Raw genomic sequence first — 17,011 nt, 5'->3', positions numbered from 1 at the left:
ACGTGTGGAAAACATACTTACAATATTGGCTTTTGCCTGATCTAGGGGCTTTAACATTAGCTTGACAAGTGGTCTATAAAATTCAGGCAATGTATCCACCTCTTAAAATGGAGATACTATACTGTCTCTGAACTTAGCAAGTAGTCTTTATATGTAAAAGACAGCAAAAGTGGAAAGAATGTATGACATGAAAAGCAAAATGGAGATAAATTACAAATTCAGAAGCTGTGTAAATAGGTCTAACAGTTTATGGATGACATTGTCAGCTTATACGCAATTTGTTTTTGTCCGCTTGTGTACTTCATAGAAATTCTTCATCCAATAAATAGACTTTCAGAATTATGAACAAAAATTTTAGTACTATGAACATTAAACTTCAAATGAACAGCAAATACATTAACTATAGCATCCCTGGAATAAAAACTCTTGGACACCTATACTCTGTTTTTTTCATCTGTCCATCAGCCTGTGGTATTTTTGTATGGCAACACTGCGTCCGCCCGGGCTTTTAGATAAGTTACGCTATTTGTAAGTGTTAGGTAAATAAAAGGATATCTGGGTGTACATTTGCAACTGAAAAGTGTTTTAATAATTTACTGTATGCGAATTACACCGTTAATATTCGAAATAGGATATTATTATAATCGTTGAATGTAAGCTGAATGTAACTATCTAAAGCCCGGGACGCAGTGTTGCCATACAAAAACACCACAGGTGGATGGACAGATGAAAAAAAACAGAGTATAGTTAGTGTGCAATACAATCCACTGTAGGCACTGACCCTTCTTATGTGGAGCAACTGGATATTCTAATCCATTTAGTCAACAGATTATACAGCAGTAGTCCATCACTTTATTCAAGTTAGAGACCCCACCTTTTAACACAGCCCATGAGGTAGCCTGTCTTGACCAAAAGCACAAGGCCCATTCACTTTGTACTCCTGTCATATATACAAATCTACTACGTACAGCAGACAACAAATTTTGCATAGTTTCGAGTTTCTGTGTAATGATAGTTACTAGACCATTTTTAACTAAATATTTAACTTGCCACTTTCAGATTTACCAGCTCATACAGTAATTACAACTCATTTGCAGAGATGGTGGTCATCCATAAGTTTTCATGGTTCTCCTGTGTTATGCTCTTCTCTCAGTAGCTTTCTTACTTTTTTTTTTCACTTTATAACATTCCAGGATCAAAAGTGAACTACCATTTTAAAAAAATGTTTAGATGTGAAAGGTAATAATACATTATGTAATCTAAAAGTTTTTAATAAAAATCAACTGTACATGTTTCAAACATGGTCGGCCCATAATTCAGAATATGCCATGGTGAAGCAATGGTAGGTAGCATTACCAGGTTAACAAAAATATATAAGGCTGGAAAATCCTTCCTCTACAGTTGCAACCAGCCTATGCTTCTCCATATTCAGTAACCTATTATATACACTATGTACATTATTGGATACATTGTACAGCCCCTAAGACTTTCAGATGGATGTAGGGGAAATCGAACTGACACACTAATCATGGGACATTGTACACCTCTCATAATTACCATTAGCAATTAGCAATAGGAAAAAGAAGTATGCCCATTCAAAACTGGAAAAAAAAATCTTAAGGAATAGTATATGTCACATTTAAATGCACACATTTCCTGATAAGACAGAAATAAAGGCATCATCATGTGAGCAGCCACTTTTTAGCCTCAAATGGCATTTCTATTAAGAAAAAGAAAAGGCCTTTAAAATTAAGAAAGGTGGTGACATCAGGAAACTCAGTTTGGGAATTCACTGCAGCTTTCAAATTGAAAAAATTTGGCAGGAGACTAACAATGCCTCCTTCTGTCTAAGTTTTATTAAGTAAAGTTAACCCTTATTTTCATTCACACACTAGCATACCAGTTACCTTAAAAAATCACTTATGCTTCTGCTTTATTCAAGCTATTTCCAAACCTTTTCTTGTATTCATCTCATGTACACACTCCCAAAACAATACATTGTAACTGTAATGAAGGGAGGAATTATGGCACAAAGTAAAGCTTTCCTTCTGAGAACCAGTCATTCATACGTGGTTACTATCATTTCTTCAAGCTATCTTACCATAAACACACAAACACACCAGTCCATCCTCATTACTATCATATAAAACAAATCTACCTAATCTAAAACTAATTTAAGTCTAGTATCTTTCTAACAACCATGCCATCTACTATCACACAAACCTTTCCATGGCTCGGCCAACTGTACCATTGAAAGTATTATCACATATGACTCGCATATAAGCTTTCTTTACAGTAATGCTACAGGTCAAATTACCTACTATACCTCACATGACCCTGTATAATCCCTTATGAGGCACTTCTGCAAGTTTTGGTCCCATCCTCTTGCTAAAAAATACTGAATCTGCAACCAGGGTTTATCAAAAGTATCATCTAGTAATGAACTACAATGAATAACCAATAGTTCTTACTGGTAAATGGAAAGTAAGCATGCAGTACATTTTAAGCATGTATTTTTCTATGCATGGCAATACTGAAACCTTGCCCTGGTTACAGTCTATAAATACAATCTGGGATTAGTTTCATCTCTGGTTAACTTAATCCCCAATAAAGAGCAGTTCTTTTAAGAAGACTCATTTTCTATGGAAGAAAGAGATATTTATTAAAGGTACCTGACAAAGGCTTACAACTGGATTTAGCACTAACTCTTTCTCACAAAAAGGCAGCCACTTGTTGCACCAGATCATTGCAAACTATTCTAGATTCACTAAAGTACTAATCATATCCAGAAAACCACTTGTAGAGTATTTTGGTTAACAAATTTACATACTTTATATTTATAACCTTGACTTTGTAAATTGTGAACAAATTCTATTACTGTATACAGTATACTGAAACTGAAATAAGGACTGCAACTCTTAAAATACTTTAGAACAGGTTTTAACTATAAAAATCTCATTATGTGCTTGATCAAAGATTCCCATATTTCAAAATAAATTAACCTTTTGGACACAATTTATCAAGTCTTAATCCAGAAATATATAAACTGAGAAACTTCCAAGCAAATAAAAAAAAATTATAGCAAAAGGTGCCCTCACATTTTGCACTTCATTTATTTAAAACTGGCACCATCTTGAATGTAGCAAGCCAAATATGCACTGAAATAATGTAACAAGTTCAAAAAATTTTAACCAATTAAAGAATATGCTTCAAGCATATTTTCAATAAAAATACTGTACTTTTAAGTGATAATTGTGCAGGAGAGAACAGCTTTCTCTGTACTTTAAAGCACTTTAACAGTAATGTGTTGCTGCACCAAATCACAATCAGTTATTATATCATTCTGTTATACATTCAATATATATTTTATATATCTATATGGTATATATTTCTATGAGGTAATTAACAAGTGACATTTCACTTTTATGTTTGGCAAAATAATTCTGGTACTGTACAGTGCTTTTGAGATAAAACTAAAAAGTCATTTGGACATTAATTACAGTTGGCCAACTTACAAATTTCATAATCATGAAGCAATGAAACCTATAATTTACACAATACTGTAGTCTTACAATATGATATGAGGGCACCAGGGTTTGCAAGGAAGCTATTTGTACTTCTGTGGAGTGAAAGATCCTTTTCCTTTGTAGCACCTATTACGATATCAGCTATCTGCATACCTTAAAGAGTAATTCATGGATGACAATAGCACAATGCAAGTATACCCACATACTGACATACTTGACAGCATACATTAGTTACCCAGGGAACTTTAGTTAGTGGGCTCTTCTGATACTACTCATTAATACTTAATAGAGCACATAAAAATTTTCTATCAACTCTTACTTGTTTCAATTTTTAATTCTTCCATAAGAAGAGACAGTGAGACTGTTACTGAACTGAAATAATCAAGACACCTATAATCTTTTAGAGCAAAATTTGTGACTGTCACATTAAAATGGTTATCATGCAATTGCCTATACATTCCTACACGTGATGTAGGATGCCAGCCAATTTACAACAAAAATGCCAGTTCTGTTTAGCTTTACATAAAAAAAAAATACTGCTAACCTAAAAACTAAAAGGAGAAAGTATAGAATGGCAAGATAGTACCTAATGAGTTAGCAAGATTAGACAAATAGTCGTCTAACTTTTGCATGTTATTTCATTCAGAAATTTTGTTTCAAAAAACAAAAAGTTAATGATCATACAGAACAGACACATACAACTGCAAAGGCATTAACAAAACATAGCTGGGTAACTTTTACGTAGGTATGTTACCATTCCTTTGAAAAATTTTGTTAAAGTTAATGATCCTATAGAAGAGAAACATACAATTGCAAAGACATTAACAAAATAACAAAACTCGACTAGATTTCATTATAAAATTCTTTTACACATGGTGCCCTGTTTATTGGCAAGATATCATGTCAAAAGTCCAACTGTGACCCATTATAAATCTGAAATACACTAATCTCTTTTGTGTCACAATAATATGATTTTATATAAATACTGTAGCAGAATACCATAAAATGGAAGGGTCTTAGTACATCTCGCACTTATACAAACAGGCTAAGATTATCAGAAAAACAAGATCTGGTACCAGTGCTTAATTGTTATTGGTTACTGTTTGAAACAAGTTCTTACTGCACCAAAGTCACTATGGTAATCACACTAGCCTTAGCTGGGTCAACATTATCTAAGCTGCCCATATTAGTGCTACATTTCCTGATATTGCAAAGAAGAGGACAATCTCTCAAACAGGACGTCCAAGAGTCTCTTTCTTGCTCCATCTTCCTCTCTCCTTTTGCTACACCTACTGGCTGCTGAGAGCTTCATGTGCCCACTCCTGAAGTCCTACTGGACCAGCCAGCAGCATGAATACGTCAGGTGGGTAGAGCTGTAGAAGGGCAGTATCTAGTTGTATAATTATGTTATCATCTCACAGGCACAAGTAAAATTTCCAGCCAGCATGGGCACTCGGTGATTTCTTGACGATGGTAATTGCGTCCCCAGCCTTTAGCAAAGGAAACCCTGACAGAGTTTTGATCAATAGGTCCTTCATGCACCAGGTCTGGGTGAAGTGGAAGTTTCTGATAGAGCCGGGCTTTGTCATAATCAAAAATATTGATCAAATGACCCGGAGGAAGCTTATGGACGTTGAAACTGGAACGCGGATGAATTCCACCATCCAAAGTCGGCGAATTCACAAAAAGGGGTATATCGGAACGATTATAAACCCAAACACCACCACCTTCTTGGTAAAGAACTAAACCTGTGGGTGTAAAAGAAAAACAAATTAGAAAACAACTTATTGACAAAACTTTTGAAACAGGAAATTGCATTCCCTGCTGTATTCATCATATAAAGCAAAGAGAATGATAATCAAATTCTTAGTGTACCACTAGATACAAAGTCATCTCAAAATTCTCTTCGTATGAAATTGGTGGACTGAGGGGGAGAAAGGTGCCCCGTATATAGCCTATGGAAGTGGAGAGGTAACATACTCACCGAGACCAATTTTTTCTTTAGTTTTTTTGCTTTGTTCCGTGGGAGCATAATCGGGCCCTGCAGAAAGGGAAGCTAAACAGAGTCCTTCTCCGTGTGGAATATCTCCCATGATGTTAAGAGACGGTGTTCTGACGGGGTAAAGACGACCCACCCTAACACGGCCTTCCCAGTACGCTACTTGGCACCACGGATTTGTACCTAGAAAATAGAATAATTTCTCTTATAATAATACACCAAACGAAGGAAACTAATTTAAATAATTTTAACATAGATATTACTCGCTCTACTTACGTTTTACAAAATTAGTATGCCAAGATGGTTCCTGGCGTCATTTTCAAATGTAGAGTGCAGTAATTACACGTTTACTTTGAGACTTTCTACATAAACCACTAAAGCTACGAAATGTTTTATATAAGTTCAGTGATTTCGAGAAATAATGAACAGTTTAAATATATATGCTGATGAGCTGGAGCTTAACAAACAAACGTTTTGTTGAAGATCGATAATACTCGCCCTTTCATAACATACAACACAAAATTCCCGTTAATTAAAGCTCATAAAGATAAACATACTATTAATTTAATATCTTTAAAATCACATAAACATCCATTAACAGAAAAAACTTCTGTTTACAATGAACTTTTAATAAGGGTGACGGGAAAGTGAATAATTAATCCTTTCTCAACCTTCACACCTAAACAAACGTACATCAAATGCACCTTAAATGGAATAGATTATATTGCTGATGTCCACTGTGACCTTTCGCTTTTCACTGTCTAAAAGGAGGATCTGAGAGGAAGGCTGTCACAATACAATAAACAAACTGCAACTTGTTGGACAAAAGCTGCAGTCTAAAATGTAATTTCAGTTCAACATCACATACAACATAACATCCGTTAAAAATAGACAACTGATATCAACTGAACGAAACTTTCATGTGGAAGAAAGTCATAACAATCTCTTTAATAAGTTCCGAAAGTTTGTGGTATGGAGATATCCCCCCATAAGTTTTACACCAAGTCTCCATGCATAAAACTGTAAACAACTTCAGATACAGACTAACCCTTTGATATGAAAGGGACAACTTGTTTACCTCTCGTGTTTTCAAGTATGTAAATATAAGTATGACTGTACGCGCACTGACTGTGCACATCAGTGTGTACGTGTGTGTGTCTGAACGGGACGTGAAAACTTACCAGGCTGTCGTCCGCGTCGGCCCGACTACCTGGCGCCGGCAGTGTTGCCACCTCAGCCACCATTCAACACTAAACCTACACACCAACCACACACTCCTCGTCCTCACGTACACTGACGTGCACTCCACGTACACAAGTGATATAAACGAAGCCCTCGAATGATTCATTAACTGTCTTGTATATAAGCCATCGAAATACGAAAAAGAAAACGACACAATTTCTAGCCTGACCAGCTACCGGAAAGGTGAACAGGTAACTGCTAACTCTATTTGAACCAGCCGTGAGAATTCATTTTTTTAAAATTCCGTAACTTCCGTGATCTAGGGAAACTGCCCAATTGACTGAGAATCTAAGACATATTCCGATGACGATCGAGTGATCCTAAAGTTTCTACCTACCACGGTATGGGTTCGTTCAGTATTACGTAATCGATCACAAGTAGACCTCACCTATCCCCTACCAAAATTCCTCAGTGGTTGAAAAGTAATTCAAAACTAAATGAAGTAACAGCAGAAGAATACACTTTAAAACGTATTATAAACCCACTACGTTATGGAATAATTGCTAATGTACCACAAAAAGTTGTTACCTAATCATTTGCTTTACACACGAATTATGAAGAATTTTCTAAAAGAAAATAAGATACTTAATCCTCTAAATATTATTGTGTCAACGTGATGATATTTAGAAAATTAATGATCCCTCAAACTGCAATTTATATTTAGAACACCAAGCAAGTGATAAATAAGTTCAAGTTATTTTAAATAAAATGCAAGTGGAAAAAGCCAAGGTCAGAATCCCGACTCTCGCCACAAGCTGCTTCAAAGTAGGAAAACGACCCCTTTAAAACGAAGGGTGGCAAAAATAAATAAATAAAAAGTCTGCGCGTCTAAATACTTCGTGTGTAAGGAGTAGAGGGGGGAGGGGGCAGCCTTATAACTATGATAACAGTCTGAAGAAATACAAGATATATATATATATATATATATATATATATATATATATATATATATATATATATATACACACTTTTAAAGAAACGCGGTCTAACCATAAAGAATCACACGAACATCATTTTCCGAGGAGCAATTCCGTTTATGGGAAAACAGAATAAGGAAGAAAAATCCTAATGAGGGAGGGGGAGGTTTGTTACCAGGTGTTAGACAACAGTGAAGCTACAGGCAGTAGAAAACAAAGAATTTAATGAAGGATGTTCCGGAAGGGGGCATGAAAGCATATTTACTTGAGAATGCAGACCTTGTTATGGGAATGAGAAACTACTGATGGTTTATGTAAGACCAGCTGACGAATTGGTTTTGACTGACTGAATTTTGTTTGCTAGGCTTCAAAACAAATATTTGATATATTTGATACAGATAAACAGAAATCACTTTATCAATAGTTAGAAATGACTGAAGTACACAAAGTCTTATTTATAATTTATTATTATTATTATTAAGAGAATCACGGCTATCATTCGTCTATTTATACTCGACTACATTTGTTGAAAAACCGCATTTCGAGAGCAACAGTGTTTAAAACCATAACAAACATATAAACATTTATGTATGCTTTTCTTTTCTATTTTCAAGTGAGCACTATCATAAAGAAAAACTTTCAAAAAAATGTTGAGGAAGATTCGGATAACAAGGCAAGAAATCTGGGCTGGAAGGTTCAGAGGTGTTGGGGTCCCCCCCACCCTATCTATATATAAAAGGATCTGGGGAGATGTCTTACGAAAACGTATAGTATTCATTTGCATTATCCATATTCAGAGACTTCAGGAACTCGCTTTGCATGAACTTATGTACTGTTCTAGGATTCCAGGTCCAAAACGAGCCGCAGGTCCTTGTTTCCTTATGTAATATGCACATGTCTGCACATTTCAGAATAAACATACAATCTCCGACAAAATGAAGATAATCCTCAAAACGTATATACAGGTAACGCGGACATTTTGAAAGTTATAAAAAATCCACACCGGAACACTACAATGATAATGAGATATAAAATAAAGTTATTTAAAAACAAGGAAATGTACTGACCCCTTTACTTGTTAAAATGCTTATGAAATATCATTGATTGTAAAAAAAACTAACTTTTAATATTAAAATGAAAACAAAAATCAGGGATGTTTACGTAATTATATGACATCTCAATAGAAACAAGAGCAACAATCATACATGCGCGTACGTACGTACACAAACACACACACACACAGAGAATCCTCGTGGACGGATGTCTTAATGCAACCATCACGGTTAATTATAGATTAAACGGGGCGACCAATTAACGCACAAGCACCGGAATTTGGGTACCACCCACGAAGAACTAAAATATTTTACACATTTACAGGAACTTCTACTTCTCATCGGCGTCACTTACGAACTCATTTCAAGAATCACTTCCCTTTCTTTCAACATTTTGCTGAGGGTTCAGATATCGGCCTCGCTTGTCCCGAAATACGGATCCGCGAGGTCATCTCGGTCTCCGCTACATTACACCTGGTGGTCCCCAGATCACAGATGAGCTGAACCCTTGGGCTATGGTAGAGCCTCGGCTGGGTTCTAGTTCCGCCACACTTGCATACTTTTTTTTTTCCTTTAAGAGTCTTGTCATTTTTACCCTTGGATTTTTACTTTTTCTCAATTAGGTTACTTCGTTACTTGTCTATTGGTGCATTGTGCTACTCCTTAGCTTTGTTCTGTAAGTACACGTTTTTTTTTCTTAAGACAAAGGTACGTTCAAGTGAAACCAAACAGCTTCATATCCTTGAGGACTGCTTGAAACTCTCTCTCTCTCTCGACTCTCTCTCTCTCTCATACAGAACATGGAAATGTCGAGGAAAGAATGGACTTTACATACAATTATAGTAAGGTTCCCTAATCGCAGCCAATAAAACGACTTAGCAATAGATTTTTCACGCTATTTTTTCGAGTTTCTGTACATTTTCTTCTTTCTTGCCAAAGTGGTGGTACGATCTACGTCAACAAGTATTTCTACGTGTGTCATAGCATCTTTTATTGGTCGACCTTATTTCTTAAACACGACAAAAAAGAAAATGTAAAGAACTCTGATCCGACTGAGTACTTTCCAACTTAATCTCTCTCTCTCTCTCTCTACTTTATTTACTTATTAACTAAACAATTTACTGATTATAATAAAATGAGTATTTGTCTCCTCCTGTTTATATATATATATATATATATATATATTATATATCTATATATATATATATATATAATATATATATATATGAGAAGGGGAAAGGGGTACGGGAAATGGCTAGGGGATGGAGGGGAGGGAACCCGGGGTAGGGATGTGGGGGGGGAGGGGGGGCGTGAGAGGCGACACGGGAGGCTCGCAAGTTTGTCCGCGACTGAACGGCGCCGCTGCCTCTCTGGCTCCACCCACTACCACCACTATTGCCACGTGATGGACACAATCTCGCGCCATTATTAAACAACAGAAACATTCACACATAACGTCTAATGATCACAAAGTTTAGAAAAGTTTCCATGAAGAAGAGTAGGCGGTGTACGGAAGACAGATTGTTGTGGGGGGGGGAGAGAGAGAGAGAATTTCTTCAAGGTAAGTTGTGTAGAAGCCATACGGTTCAGCGACAATCTCTCTCTCTCTCTCTCTCTCTCTCTCATATTTAGGGAGACGTGCGAGTCCTTTACGGTGACCTTGCCCAACATATGTGAGCTTATTATTGTTATTGTTATTCAGTGAACTTATTAATTTAGCACGAATAAAAATAACCGTTAACCTGCTACGAAAAAGCTCAGAGTTGAATCATATTTCCCAAAACAGGAAAACGAAGATACGAGCACTGTAAAGGAATCAAAAGATACAGTTTATAAACAGTTGTGAAGAGAAAAAGTACATTGGAGCACTTAACGTCTTGCAAAAGACGGACTAAACAGGATATCTCCTGATAAGTCTAATTATAATGACCGTTGTCAAGAAAAACTGAGTAATAACTTCCCTTTTCTTTGAAAAGTAGGTAGTGCTCTCTCTCTCTCTCTCTCTCTCTCTCTCTCTCTCTCTCTCTCTCTCTAAAATGTTGGTGTTTTTCATGCTTTCCGTAAACGGAAAAGTTCCCCAGGTAACATCTCAGCATTTCTTGAGATAAAACTACCAGGTAAAATGGACTTGCCAACTTGAAATTCCAGGAAATATGTAACCCCGATGCATGAGTCAGAACACTTACATGAACCACCCAAATAACTATGTAGTATACACAGTAAATTTAAGTATATTGATCTATAAAAACATTATAACTACACATTTGTTTATTCTGTACATAAATTACATATATTGTATATGTATTGAATTGTAAAATGAACTTTAAAATGTATTTTTTAAATAAAAGAAAAAATAACTAGAGAGAAAAAAAAAAATCGATCTTCATCGACACTACGTGGATTTTGCCCTCCCGAAATACGACAGACGGACAATTCTCCGAAACGTCGCTGGCTAACGACACAGAAGGGAAGGAAGGTGTCGCCACAGGGAGGTGGGGGGGAGTTTGAAGCGTAGCGGTGTCAACATAGGTTGGATGGAATCCCAGAGTGGCTCCCCAAATGGACTTGGAGGCGCCAGGTCAGGATCCATCTAACCCCTCCTCCCCCCGCCCTGACCACCTGCATACTTGGTTGTGTTCTTCCCGATCATTCTCTTCCCCTCAATGTCCGATCGCCCATCAACATCTCCCCCCACCCCTTACCCGCCACATGCCGACGGAGCCTCCGTCTTACCTGTATCACCTATCTTCGGCCCATGAACAAGATCTCCCATCGTGTGCACTGGCTTCTTGACTGAGGGAGCGATTCTCTTCAAACGTGAATGATGCTCTCTCGGAGATCTGGTAAACATGAGCAATGATGCTGCAATCCGACAATATGAATTTAACCTTGTCCAGTTGAAACAAAAGTTACCCGCATGAAACGGGAGACAAAACTTGTCCAACGCTTGAGGTCTAGACAAGGCCAGAGAGGCCATCATCAGAGGTGGATGGAGCAAATCGCCGAAATTTGACCCAGCTGTAAAAGGGAGGAAAAGGGACTCTTCTTTCCTGAACTGCCCAACTGACCTCTTCAACCATAATAACGCCAGCTTGATTAATATCGAAATCAGAACTGCAGTTTCAAATTGATTACGACTACTTGACGTATTACGGACATAGAAATACGCAATTCAGCTATAAAATAAGAGAGAATTTTTCCCTACACGAAACAGACATGTAACGCACGAGACAAAATAGAGCGTCTCGTATCCATCAAAACCTGAACGACAACTACCAATCATTCCGCAGTAACGACGAAAGAGAGCGAGCGAATCGGGAGGGAAAGTGCCCTCGGTAAAACTCATGAATGAAAGAGAGCTTCCTGGAACCTATGAATGAACACGCTACGGCGACATGGAGGCAAAGAAGCAAGGACTCCACACCATCTGCATTCATCATTTCATCAACTACCGGTCCTTCCAGAATACTTTAAACAGAAACGGTTTCAGAAATCTCATTGGGAAAGAAAGAAAGAAAAAACAAACATTTCGGTTCTTTACAGTGAGCTGAACCTTTTGTTAATCCTGTAATGTGTAATGTCCGTTTATATATGTTCACCCGTAGGTACTGTTTCTCATTGTTCTGATCAAGTCTTGCCTTAAGTAAAGGGTCGCTAAGACCGAAAGATCTCTGCAGCTCTCGTTTTTCATTTTCCTCAGTAGAATTACTTTTATTTATACAGTAGCATCAGTTTTATATATTTCGTGATCAAGTTATTCATAGAGTAATAGTTCTTTGGACCCAGGCAAATTTACTCTCGAATCTTCTTCCAAATCTGTTTACATAACTCGAATGAAGTCTCCTGCACATCGTATATATCGAAACTAAGTACATGGGAATTAAATATGGAAAGCTTATCAAAAGTACAAATTACAAAATAACGAGAGTCCAATATTTGAAATGACCGTGTTGTTGGAACTCTTCCTCCTGTATGGCAAAGATTTCCAAGAGCCGAATCTAATTCAGAAACTTTTTCAAATGTCGATTTAATCATTCCTGAAAGCTTGAGCAATTAACACACTGAAAAACATCAGCGCAAACAGAAAGGAAACCCAAAAGAAAATGTTCATGGTTATTTCATTTTTCGAGAAGGCCGACGGAACTGGCAGCCAGAAAACGAAAAGCCGCTAAAGCGAGGCTAGATTAAACCTGACTATTACTTCTTCTTTCCGACTGGCATCGGAACTTGACCCTTCTTCGTCCCTGCCCCCAGGTACCTTACTCCGAATAAAACGATCCCAGTCAAGACTGGAAACAAGTGCGCGGCGAGCGAATGCAAGAGCCCCCGTCTCGAAATGGACGGTATTGTTGGCATGAATGGCGTCCCTTCACGTCTTCGAGATGGTCACTATTGCAACACTCGTTCATTATGGGTTGCATGGGCTATTTAGTTACACATGGGCATGGGCCCGGGTGGGTCCGGAGGAGGCATGAGGACCCACCACTGGGGGCAAAGAAAGGGAGAGAGACCCGAGTTATACGAGTAGAAGCACGTAGGCTACTTCATTCTTCTCGAGTCATCGTCTCTCGCAACAATCAACTCTTCGATGACCCATTCATTCGGCTTTTCACAAACGCCAATGCACAAGGAGCCTGTTCACGCTGGGTAAATGATGCAACATTCTCCAGTTCGCACTTCTGAGATCCGTTGTTGCTAATCGGCTCCGCTTTGCTCCATTATCTTCAAGGAGTTTTTCTTCATCCGATACTCATGAAATAAAGATCGCAAACAGGTAACATTTCTAGAGAAAACAGCGCAAGAGTATTAAATGGCTGTTCCACTAAGCACTAGTAAATAATCCCGTTACTGATAATACAAGAGAGGCTGCTCTACAGGAGTCGAGAAAAAAACGCAGTCTACAAAAAAAGAAAGAAAAAAAACTACATAGAGACTGTCCGGATTTTACAAAGGGTCAAGCCAGCAAAACACAACTACTATTTGTATGAACAACAACGATCTTACCGAGAGCCGGAAACTTCCAAAATATGCAATCACTTCTTTATATGTTTAATGTCACCGAGACACCCACCCCCACCCCACACCCCCCCCCCAAAAAAAAAAAAATACAAAATAAAAATAAAAAAGGAACGTTCCGTAAGACTATCATAAAAATGGTAATGTAAACTAGGTTCAAATACTGAATGACAATACAAAGGACGAAGAAAAACAAAGCTACACAAGTGTCATTTCACACCAAATTGTTTATAAAATACCGAAGTCACTGTCGACCTCACATGAGGCCATAATCACCAACGATGTTCGTCTGGACAATAACTGACTGCACAGGCGCCTACAACCGTCCCCCCCCCGGGGGTGGGGGGAGGCATGGTGGGTGACAAAGTGAGGCTCAAGTTAGGCGACAGACGTCAACAAAGTTCATAAGGTCAACGTTCACACGTCGTTTAATGCTGGAACACTGCATTCATCAGTAAGGTAATGCAGTGCTAAAACTCTCAAATGCCAAACACCAGCTGCCACTTTCTATAAGTGGAAACAAATGTCATCTTTCTACTATTGGACTAGATCAGGAAATGTTCTCGAGGCCTTGGGAAAATTTCCAATATACACAATGTTTAAATAGACAAAGGAAAGAGAAAGAGAAAGAGAGAGAGAGAGAGAGAGAGAAAGGCTGGCGGGTGACCCTCCGTCGCCTATCAGCCTAATCTGTACCATTGACACGGGTGCATCTAAAATGCAAATCAAGAAAACGTCTTAAGATAAAATACTTCCATGGGACATTAAGCTCAAGCTAAGAGGGGAAATGGGGGAACTTAAAGGACGTCGTCGGCGTTTCTGAGGGGAAAGGGGCCGAGGGTAACTAAGGGGAGCGACGAGGGGTACGGCGCCAGGACAACGCGCTCAAAGGAAAACTCTGGCGTCGCCCTGCCCGTCGCCACCATACATACATTCCCTTGAACCCCCCCCCCTTCCCCCCATAAAGTGATGGGGAGCAGATCATCTTGGCACGGTAGAGAAAGTGAGAGAAAGAAAGACGGATGGATCACGGACAGACAGGACAGTCAGTCGTCAGTCCGTCGTTCCAATTCTCCTGGCTGCTGCTGCTGCTGCCAGGGCGCCGCCATCAGCATCAGTTCCAGTCAAGTAACGCATCTCAGGCGTCAGCAGCCACCAAGGGGAGACTCGGCGACACCAAAGGCCATCGCAAAGGGGGTCAGGGAGGAGGGGAGGGAGGAGGGATAAGAAAGAAAGGGGTTTCCCTAAGACGATGGCGACATGTAGGCGGCATCACTATACAAAGGTCGTTCGTTCCTTTTGCTTTTACCTTCTTCCTCCCATCTGGGGCTGACAGCATCAACAGTGAGAGAGAGAGAGAGAGAGAGAGAGAGAGAGAGGTCCCCAAGATATACACATCCTTGCTACCTGTCTGTCGCCCGTCCCAAGGCCCCTCTGGTTCTGGCGCCAACCTTCGCCAACCACCACACTGGCGCCACTTGTGTCACACACTACATACTCCTGTCGTCACCTTACATTCTTATAAGCATCATCATCATCTTTCACACGCACACACACATGACACACGCTCATCCTTTACGATCGCCATTAACAACACATTTTTCACCAATTCGTGATAAAACACATCCTTATTAATTAAAGTCATGAGCAAAGTCAGTACGAAGATAAGTCTTATTGGATATTTACAGACTTATCAAAACATGGAAGACAAGTTTGGTTTACGGGAATATGGGTGCCAAAGATCTTCGTGTGCTTTTGGCAACTGGAATGCCCCGTCTGGCGCCAAAGTTGAAGGGCGCCCCTACGTGAATGAAACAACAACCCTCTTTGGCGCCAAGGAGAATTCTTCGGTGTTCCTACGAACTGGCTAACCGACCTGTCGACGCCACCAACCGCGGTAACACCATCCGCCGACAATCACGATGCCTTTATCTCTGGCTCGTTTTTACCATTATAATTACCCCCACCACTCCACTCTTACCTTGCCCCCCCCCCCCTCTCTCTCTCTCTCTCTCATACTAACAAGAATGAGATAGTTGTTACTTCACAACCAGTATTTACCAAGTCACACGATACGCGAGAAAGAAAAAATATATATCATCTCACGGTCATTTTGTATTTTTTTTTAAATAAAAAAATAGAAAAACTTCAATTGAGAATTAAAAGGGAAAACTTTTTAATGTTGAAAAAAATATCGGATCCATTAGGAACTGAATTTTCTGCCTAAACCAGGTGAGTATTGAAACTTAAACAAGAAATAAAACAACGAAGAAAAAGAGGAAGAGGAGGAGGAGGAGGGGGGGGGGGTGGTCGGGGTGAGTGGTATATGGGGTGTGGAGTATGTGAAGGCGTCTTTGAGTCGGACAGCACAAGTAACCCATGCAGGAAGTTCTTGACGTCTTCCGTATTTCAATATGCCATTTCCCCTAATTGAGGCTGACTTCAGAGAAAAACAAAACAAGCCTTTGTTGGTTAATCTACACGAAAAAAACTGTACACTTTACATACCTAACAGACTGTTCAGAGGCACGTATGTGTCTCTCTCTCTCTCTCTCTCTCTCTCTCCTCTCTCTCTATATATATATATATATATTATATATATATATATATATATATATATATATATATATATATATATATATATAAATATACATATATACATATGTATAAATATATTTTTAAGCATTTTTACTACCAGTAATAGGTTCTCCAACCAAAAGCATCTCCTAAACCTTCTTGGTGACGAAATATACGTGGCTACTCTAATGCAAGAGGTCCCTCCCCTGGATTCCCTGCACTAGAGCACTTGATCTAATGCTGGCGTGCTATCACCGCCTCTTTCTGATATTCCGTGGAGAGAGAAAAGGGGCAAGGTTATGAACGACATCCCCGTCACTTGGGAAATTCCCTGGAAACACGCATCGCTTTCAACTTCTGCAGATTACGACTGGTTCCGCTTTGAACAGGATATAATCGCCCCAGTGTCTTAGTCGAGTTTTCATTATATTTGGGGGTAGGGTCAATTCCTCTTTTTCTTTCTATGTAAAGCGTGACAAACGTTATTTGACAAAAAATAAACAAAATGTTTTTAAAAAGTTCTTCCTCAAAGGGTATACGTATAATAGCAAACTTAAAATTGCCGTAGCTCTGTCAGAGAGAAAAAGAGAATCGTCTCTTGTTGGTTTCAATGTAGGAATGATTCTGGAATGATGACTCACACACAAGAAAGGAGTAAGTATCCCATAATCACCCACACAG

General features: G+C 38.8%; 1 protein-coding gene across 6 annotated transcripts in view; it reads right to left on the bottom strand.

Moving 5' to 3' along the window:
* Positions 1-1,250: 1,250 nt before the first annotated feature.
* Positions 1,251-17,011, bottom strand: part of LOC135208462 (mothers against decapentaplegic homolog 6-like) — a 169,151-nt gene continuing 153,390 nt past the window's right edge. For all 6 annotated transcript variants that reach the window (XM_064240662.1, XM_064240663.1, XM_064240664.1 and 3 more), the window contains 2 exons: positions 5,512-5,709; positions 1,251-5,275 (listed from right to left, as the gene is read on the bottom strand). In XM_064240662.1, coding sequence (XP_064096732.1) covers positions 4,938-5,275; positions 5,512-5,709 — 536 coding nt within the window. In that variant the 3' untranslated portion in view covers positions 1,251-4,937. The remainder of the gene's footprint in view (positions 5,276-5,511; positions 5,710-17,011) is intronic.

The sequence above is a fragment of the Macrobrachium nipponense genome, chromosome 35 (assembly GCF_015104395.2).
Source record: "Macrobrachium nipponense isolate FS-2020 chromosome 35, ASM1510439v2, whole genome shotgun sequence".
NCBI classification, from domain to species: Eukaryota; Metazoa; Arthropoda; class Malacostraca; order Decapoda; family Palaemonidae; genus Macrobrachium; species Macrobrachium nipponense.
Note: the sequence above shows the minus strand (reverse complement) of the source record. Positions and strands in the feature narration are given on the sequence as shown.